Here is an 8,938-nt window from a genome sequence, read left to right as displayed (position 1 = left end):
TCTTTTAGCTTTGCTTTTGGTCTCAGCCAACTTCTGATTTCACTTATCTCATTTTCCTCTAGGCGTTAAATGCTTTTTGAAGTTTCCATATTGGTGTAGGTTCATATTTGTTGATATTTGTTGTTGCATTACTCAAAATGTATCTCTTTTCCATCTTATCCTTGTTAGATTCTTAAGGAAAACATTTTTTTAGCAGAAGGTATATGGTTGCTGGACAGCCTTTTCTCAGACAACATGCACACGCACACACACACACACACCCCCGCTGTTCCCAGTCCGGCCTCCCTGTGAATGAGGACTGCGGAACAGAGGTTGGCAGCAGTCTGCAGGGCTACGGATGCTTATCAGAAAGGCTTACAAATCCCCCCTGATGCTCCTGATATGGAGGACAATGGGTATGCGTGCGTAGTGGGAGCTTTCTTTAAAGCCTCATTGAAACTGACTTCACTACTCTGCTCTTTAATGAGGTCAGAATAGCCTGCTGGCTGTATTTCATCACTGAATACAGACCATACTGTCATAATAAACTTCAGTGGGGTGACCGGTACAAGTCAACAATATCTTTTTCCCAAGCAAACATACTGTACCAGGTTATGACAGTACTTCAATCACTGGGCATGACATCAAAATAATTACTTTCACTTTTCTCTCTCAGCTCAATTAAAGTATATTATCACAATCTGACAATCAAAACATCATTAATGTGTATGCTTTAATGTATATTTATATCTATGTTTCTTCTTTTTGTGATTCTGTCGTTGTATTGAACTTGGGGTTAATTGCCCTGGTGGGAGCAGCTGTGGGGCCACCAGAGTTGCAGGTGAGCTTTCAGCGGATTTCAGTAAACACATGAGCCTCCCACACAGCTTTGTGCTGTTTCTAAAGGATGTGCCTGAATTGAGATTGAATAAGGCTCAAACGACAATGAAACAACAAGGCTTCTGCAGCTGATGTTATTGTTCAGAGTATCAGGAAAAGCATTGTATTAATAATATGGTAATAAAAAACAACAACAACCCCATTGCACCTTAACTTGGTCAGATTGTTCAAAATGACTTTGAATAACAGAAACTGGCATAAGATTCAAATATAAACTAAATCATGAATATAGTTTTTAGTGTTCTTCGTTATTCAGAGGGTGTTTCCTCTGTGGAACTGGATATTGGGTTTAACCTATTTTTTGGTTTTGGGTGGAAGCAGAAGACAGTAGATGTGGTTTACCAACTGTCTGCAGCTCTGGTTTCATATTTAGGTGTCTGGGGCGGAGCACTGCAAGAAGCACAAGGAGGTGCCCTTGTAATATGGTTTCATGTGGTTAATGGTTAATGGTTTATTATACGTTTACACTGTGTATTGTGGTTTAAAGGTTGGTATTATTTTATAGGGTGTATTATTAGTAATTAGTTACACTACTAGTTACTTGGAAAAGTAATTTTATTACTGTAATATTATTACTAGTAATGAGTTACTGCCCAACACTGGTTATAGATACTGTACAGGAATGATATGGTAGTGGAAGTTATAGACACAGACCTACATGGCATATAAAAACTAAGTAACTGTTACTAAACATGTGCACAGCATATAAGCAGGTAGTGTCAAAATGTACAATTTGTCAAGTTTGTCTGTACTATAGAATATTATATCATTTTTCTTACATGCCACTCTCCTAACAAGTTAATCATGATAATAACAATAGCAAAAAGAATATGTTCCATACTTATACTGCAGTGAATTTCAAGTGATATACAGGTATAGACTTGCATGCTATAAAATACAGTTTAATGCTGAATGTTGCTTGACATTTTTTTTTATGTTTTATTATTTATTATGTGCATGTTTTAAAAAGCTTTGGGATTTTATGTAAAATGGACTTTACTTTTGCCTGTAATAAACAACATCTTTCATGTTTTCTTACATGATAGCCATTCTAAGTTCAAACATTGGATGACAGCTCTGTAGATAGCAGAGTATTGTCCTATACTTAAAGTGCATGCCATCTTACGGGCATGTATAGACCTGCATGCCATGTAAAAAAAAACTTGCATGAAGTAACAAACATGATGTTCAGAGATGTGCAAATGTTGTATTATGTATTATTTATGGCGCGTCTTAAGCAGGAAATTCCGTGCACTCCTTTTTTTTCTTTTGGCCGAAACTCTCCGGGCTCCTGGCTGTTTACTGAACGCCTGAGGCGATGCCATGTCAATACGCATAGCTGTTAGGGCCAGCCTCGGAGGCGTAGCTCTTCTGAGTATCAGCAAGTGCAGAACAAGGAACAGGCTCAGATTCATTCAAGGAGGCGGAGGGTATCGCACACAAGTTTCCCACATAGGAGTCCTTCAGCGCCAAAACCAGGCGAAAACAAATCTGTTCTTTAAACGAAGAGACTTTAGCGAGGGAGGAGGAATCGAAAAACAGGTAAGCTGCTTTAAAAAGCTTGTATGTGCCAGGAGGAGTGAGCGCACAGGTAGTTTCGGTTGTATGTCGGCTTTCTAACAACACTTAAAGCCCTATAGATGCTCGATCAGTGCGTATATTAAAATATACTTAGTCCTAATTAGTTTAAGGGCATTTAACGACTTTATTAACTTGTATTATTACAGATACCAAACTGGGATAAAATCAGATTCTCAATACTGTTACTGAAACAGAGTAAGAAAGTTATTTTAGAAACAACAACAACCTATTTTTTTTTAATTTTGTTTTACTTCTCCATCTTCCCAGCGTGTGTCTGTGCTGTTTATTTGCCTCCTCGTTCAAACACGGAGTCAGGCTACTGTATACCGAGCTGACATCTGATAAGAGCAGTTTGTTTCCAGCCTGATATCAATCAACAATGGCATTGTATGTGTTTGCCGTCAACAGCAGTCCGGGATCTTTCGCTGGATTCGCTACCATTGTGCGTAATGACGCACAAGGTAACACTTTGACTGGTAATCTACGCGAAAACCGTAACACCGCTCTTAAAGAGTAGAGATTTTATCCCAGACTGAAAGCATGTAAATAGAGACTGACAGGAGAAACTTCTGACAAACATGCTGCACCTGCAGTATTCTTCTCGGCAGCATTAGCACATGAAAATGGTCTTCAATCGCTTTTATTATGTGTGTATTGAGTAACAAAAGACGTTTTCAGCTATTTGTAACTGTATGCTCCCGGGTTGAAAAGAGGCGAAACGGAGAGTGAGAGAGGGAGAGAGGGGTAGAGAGAGATACAGAGAGTAGGGGGAGAAAGGGGGAGAGATACACAGATACAGAGAGAAAGAGGGAAAGATACACAGATACAGAGAGAGAGAGAGAGTGAGAGATGGGTTGCATGCGCTGTCTCTGTTATCTGGTGGTCTGGGTGTTAAAGGTTAATTAGCTTGAAGCCTGTGGGGCTACCTGGCACCTTCTACTATTTTCCATATAATATAAGGGAATTAGACAAAGACCATTGTGAGGGATTATCTCAGCATAGAAAATCCCTCTATTAGAATGAACAGCACTCCCTAGTGTCTCAAAATAATTGAAACTATAATGAAACGGCAGGTTTCTGACACCGCTTGAAGTTATTTTATCACAGGCAGTGGTGGAAGTATTTAGACCCACTGCTAATTAGACGCTATAGCAAATATATATTTTATTAAAGAATCCATTACAGGTAAGAACCCTGCATTAAGAATTATTAAAAGTACAAATAGAATTAGTCAAAGTTATATTTCTCAAAGGCCTATGTTAGGAAGGGCAACATTTTCTCTCACATCTATCTGTTAATAGATAAAATAACAGGATGGGAATGTTTGTTTTGGCTAATTCAGTGAATTTACTATCTGCAAAATCAAAGTACTTCATCACAGTGATACAAAAATCTTATATTTCTAGGAAGTTTAACTCAGTAATTTTCCTTCAAAATCCTAGATCACACAACACCATGTTATATTTTTATTGTTTAGATTATTTCATTATTATAACTGTTGCATTAGCATGTAAATAATATTTTGATGTTGCAGCTGGTCAAGGTGGAGCTTATTTTAACTACTTTGCTTACTGTGTTTTAATCTTTAACAATTTACCCTATTTTACATGCTGATCATATTTTTTGTATATAAAAAAATATGCAGCTGCAACGTAACCGGTAATTGTAGCCATCAAATAGGTGTTGTGGATTCAAAAGTATTTGCTGCTGAAATGTGATGCAATACAAGTATAAAGTAGTTGAAATGGAAATACACAAGTAAACAGATGAGAGATAACAAGGGCAGACCTGACACACACTAGACAGTTGCACATCCTAATATGTTCCAGGTGTCCTGGTATATACTTATATTCACTTCGCTTTTTTTCTTTCATCATCCTTTGTGACTTTGTGCCAATTATCCTGCATGCAGTACAAGTCTCCTACTCAGACAGATGTCTGACACGGTCACATTTCACTGCTTTCCGGCGTGCTGTGTCACCCAGTGGTCAGTGACCCTCGTTTTAACCTTTGTCGGACCATTTTGCAGGCGTCAAGCCTCCCGCTGATCTCGGCACACAAGTCATTCTGTGGGCGTACAAGTCAGTCAGGGGCACCAGCAGGGTTAAGCCACTCGTGTTCTGGTTTTGATCTGTTACCTTTCACCTCTGATCTTTCACTCTGCGGCAGACTGCCAGTTAGTGAGCAGAGAGAGACATCACAGCAAAAAACTTTGAGTGTGAAAATCTCAGTGGCCTTTTAGGCTCATGCCAAACTGCTCTAAACAACTGCCTCTGTGATCTTACATATTGCTGCAGTCACCTTACTCATAGCGTTAATGTACCCTGCATTTAAAATTGTGTGCATATGTTTCTGTGTTATAAGATTCAGATGTTAAATGACGTATTTGAGGTTATGAGCAGCCTGTTCTTTGATCATCTGGGTGGTGACAGCTCCTCTCTCACCCTCTCCTTCAAGAGCAGAAGAGAAACATGGGATTTTTTACTATAACAAGCATGGTTAAGGAAAAACATTCTTAAAAATGGCATCAGGTTTCCCACCCTGTCCAACGCTTTATCTTGGAATGCCCGGAACGCTCCGGAAATACACCCTGTTTGGATTTCTCGATCCCACTTCCTTGTGTCTAATCTGTGCTCTGTGCTAGTGGAGCTAATGTAAACATTTATTGTACTGCCCCCTGACTGCACATCAATCACAGAGAACTCCTGCATTTGTTACATGGCAACAGAGAGCCTCTATTAACTCATGAAAGCAGTGTTTTAACAAGTTAACCACATTAAGATTCTTCAGGATCTGGTGGCATACCACAAATGGCTTTATGTTTTATTAGCTCGTGCAGTTTGGGTCCACATGGGAAAAATAAGCCATGCTTTATGTTACAGAAAATTGCTCCTTAAATATGATACCAAAAGGTTAAATGACAAAGCCCTTTGCATGTAGCAAATAAATGTATGCTTCAAGAAATGATGAATTGGTGTCTTGTTTTTGCAGGATCCATCCCAGTCAGAAGTTGCGTGTGCTACCTCTCCCAGTGCTGAAAAATGAGTCTGAGCACCAGTGACCTGGAGGACCTGTTGGAGTGGTTTGGGGACCCCAACGTCTCAGAAACCTTAACTAACATATCGAGTGTGGACACAATGATGTGTGTCACGGCTTTCAATCGCAACGCTCTGCTCTACTCCATGTGTGTCCTCTACACTTTTATCTTCATCGTGGGTCTGGCTGCTAACGCTCTGGTCCTCTGGGTAAACATCCGTGCTCAAAGAGACTCCACCCCTCGCCATGAGACGCACATGTACATTGCCCACCTGGCAGTTGCAGACCTATGTGTGTGCGCCACCCTACCTGTGTGGGTGAGCTCCCTGGCCCAGCATGGTCACTGGCCCTTCGGCGAGGTGGCGTGTAAACTCACGCACCTGCTGTTCTCCGTCAACCTCTTTGGCAGCATCTTCTTCCTGGCCTGCATGAGTGTGGACCGTTACCTGAGCGTTGCGAAGCATGGAGACAATGAGGGAGGCGCGCGGCTGAAGCTAATCCGCCGTGGAGCGTGTGTAGGGGTGTGGCTTCTGGCTCTGGTCGCTTCCCTACCAGACACCTACTTCCTGCGTACTGTGAAGTCAACACATGGGGACGCAATGCTCTGCAGGCCAGTATACCCAGAGGGGAACCCCAGAGAGTGGATGGTGGGCGTGCAGCTGAGCTTCATCCTGCTGGGCTTTGTTCTCCCCTTCCCCGTCATTGCAGTGTTTTACGCCCTGCTAGCCAGAGCTTTCACCCGCTCCTCCGCTTCTTCTTCAGCGTCCTCCGCAGTGGAGCAGGAGCGTCGAGTGAGCCGCAGGGTAATCCTGGCCTACATTGTGGTGTTTCTGGGCTGCTGGGGGCCCTATCACAGTGTCCTCCTGGCTGACTCCCTGTCTCAGCTGGGCTTAGTTCCTCTGACCTGCGGCCTGGAGAACGTGCTCTTTGTGGCCTTACACCTCACCCAGTGCCTGTCCTTGCTACACTGCTGTTTCAACCCCATCCTCTACAACTTCATCAACAGAAACTACCGCTATGACCTCATGAAAGCCTTCATCTTTAAATACTCCACGAGGACGGGCTTGGCACGCCTCATCGAGGCTTCTAACATGTCTGAGACCGAGTACTCTGCTGTAGCTGTAGAAAACCCACCACAGATCTGAAACTTGCAATACACAATTAGCATTTCTTGAACACTGTTTCTAAATATAAAAGGCTATAATGCAATGTAAACTTATGTTACAGCTGATTTGTTCTTTGTTACTATCAGCATTATGTTTGACATTTTTGCCAATCCAATCCTTTTTACAGAAATCTGCTTAAGTCATGTAGAAAAGCTTGAAGACGGGCTAAAATAAACTTTGATGGACTGATTTAAAAGCACTTAGAAAGCAGTTTTTATATAGCAATTGATACTGAAATCATATGGACATCGTCACTCATTTGTAAAGTCAAAACAGTGACCATAAATGTGTAAAATCTTTGCCTGTACTGCGTATGTAGGATTGTATTGTGTGTATGTGTGTGTGTGTGTGTGTGTGTTTGTGAGTGTGATGTGCATAATCTGACAGGCATTGAATATAGATAGTATCAGCAGAGTAATATTGTTAATCTTTTTGTATCAAGTTGTATTTATAGACTGTACATTTGAACTGTTTAGCCTCTTTCACGTTGTAATTCAGAGTCTTCACACGCTGACGTCTGCTCAGTGCTCCACTTCATGCAATGCTGCCTCATCATGTTAGTCGAGCCACTGACTGTGCTCAGTGTGTTAGTCCTGCTGTCTCATTGTTAATCATAACCTCATGTCACATCAGTTGAATCCTTCAGACAAATTATGTAAACCAATTGAGAGTTCTTTCATGCCACTAAGGTTTGTAGATAATCAAAAAAGTGTGTGTTCTGTGTTTCGTAGTTTTGGTAGTACACTTCTTTGCTAAGAGTTAGACAAAAAGATTCACGTCTGTACACTGAATATAAAACTACAGCCAGCTGCTGATACGCTCAGCTTTGTTAAAAGACTGGAAACGGGGGGAAACAGCTAGCCCGGCTCTGTCTAAAGGTAAAACAAATCCACTACTAGCACCCCCAAAGCTCACATTTACACAATATATCTTGTTTATTTAATCTGTACAAAAACCAAAGTGAAAAAAATGAACGGTTGTGGTTTGACAGTTGATTATGTACTTCCTGTCGTCTTTCAGTCTTTGTGCTAAGCTAAGCCAAGCTAAACTAATCACATGGTGTCTTTAACTTCATATTTGACATGAGAGTGGTACTCTATCGACCTTCTCATCTAACTCTGCAAGAAAAAAAGTAAGCGTATTTCCCAAACTGTCGAACTTCTCTTTTAAAGAAAGCTGATGTGTTATTGAGGAGTAATTTTCTTTAGGCTCTAAATATTGTATAAAAACATTGTCTGGAGGCTTCAACTGAGACTACTGAGCTTAAAGAGCAGATAGATGTAGCTGCTGTCTCTTCTGAAAAGTACAGTATTATGTAATATACTGTTACTACAATATATTTTGTATCAGTGCGAATAGCGGAAAGGATGCACATGTCCATGTGGTATTAATCCTGTTGTGTCAGCACACAGGCCACAGACGGCTAAAACTTTTAAGACCAAATAACATGAATGAATAGTTTTACTAGTTTCATGTAGGCAGCAGCTGTGGCATGCAACAACCAAGTGTTTATTAGGGACCAAATAACAAAAGACATCACTACATTACTTTAGAGTTGTGTGTATGTCTGTTCCACAGCTTGACACCAAGAGATGATGTTTTATGTGTCACAAACATTGAGTTATACAGTTTACTCACTGTCTGTTGTAGGAAACAACATATTCTTTTGATATGCTGACATAGAGCACATTGTGTCATGTGATTGGTTACACATGTATGCTTCTACACTGAAGATTTCACGTTGCGAATAGAAAAGACTGGAGACACGAACATGTGTCCACAAGAACAGAGGCATTCCTTTGGTATTGTAATGTGTAACATGTGTTTTGTTATATATTAAATACAGAGAAAATGTTTTGCCTCAGTGATTTCTTTGGTCCATGTCAAAATAATCTCACAACTTAATAACCTCAATGCCCCGAGCTGACTAAAATAATGTGTTTTAACTGAGAAACTCTGATGAAAAATGTTGCAGAAATGCTTTTACTGCTCCATTTGAGACATTGAATTCATACCCAATAAACTCATCCAGACTCAGCTAAAACATAACATCACTTTGTGTGGTTTATCCCAGCTGTCAGGTGACCTAATGTACTGTTCAGTTATGGAACATGGGCTAGGCCCGACACATTTTTCAATTATAGATACACCAACTTTCTTTCAAACACCAAAATAAGAAAGAGATGTTCCTTCCCATTGAAATTGGGCCCCTCATCCACACCCACTCCAGCACCATCACCACCAGCCTAGCATTAGCTCTAATACCAACACTGACA

At 40.7% G+C, this 8,938-nt stretch overlaps 1 protein-coding gene across 1 annotated transcript; it reads left to right on the top strand.

Moving 5' to 3' along the window:
• The first annotated feature begins 2,239 nt into the window (after positions 1-2,239).
• Positions 2,240-8,516, top strand: ackr3a (atypical chemokine receptor 3a). The gene is made up of 2 exons (XM_035676527.1): positions 2,240-2,421; positions 5,452-8,516. Exon 2 carries the CDS (start codon positions 5,502-5,504, stop codon positions 6,639-6,641), a length of 1,140 nt encoding a protein of 379 aa, XP_035532420.1. The 5' UTR covers positions 2,240-2,421; positions 5,452-5,501; the 3' UTR covers positions 6,642-8,516.
• The last annotated feature ends 422 nt before the right edge of the window (positions 8,517-8,938 follow it).

Source organism: Morone saxatilis, unplaced genomic scaffold (assembly GCF_004916995.1).
Source record: "Morone saxatilis isolate NCDOM2014 unplaced genomic scaffold, NCSU_SB_2.0 Contig5, whole genome shotgun sequence".
Classification (NCBI taxonomy): Eukaryota; Metazoa; Chordata; class Actinopteri; family Moronidae; genus Morone; species Morone saxatilis.
This window is presented reverse-complemented; position numbering and strand designations above follow the sequence as displayed.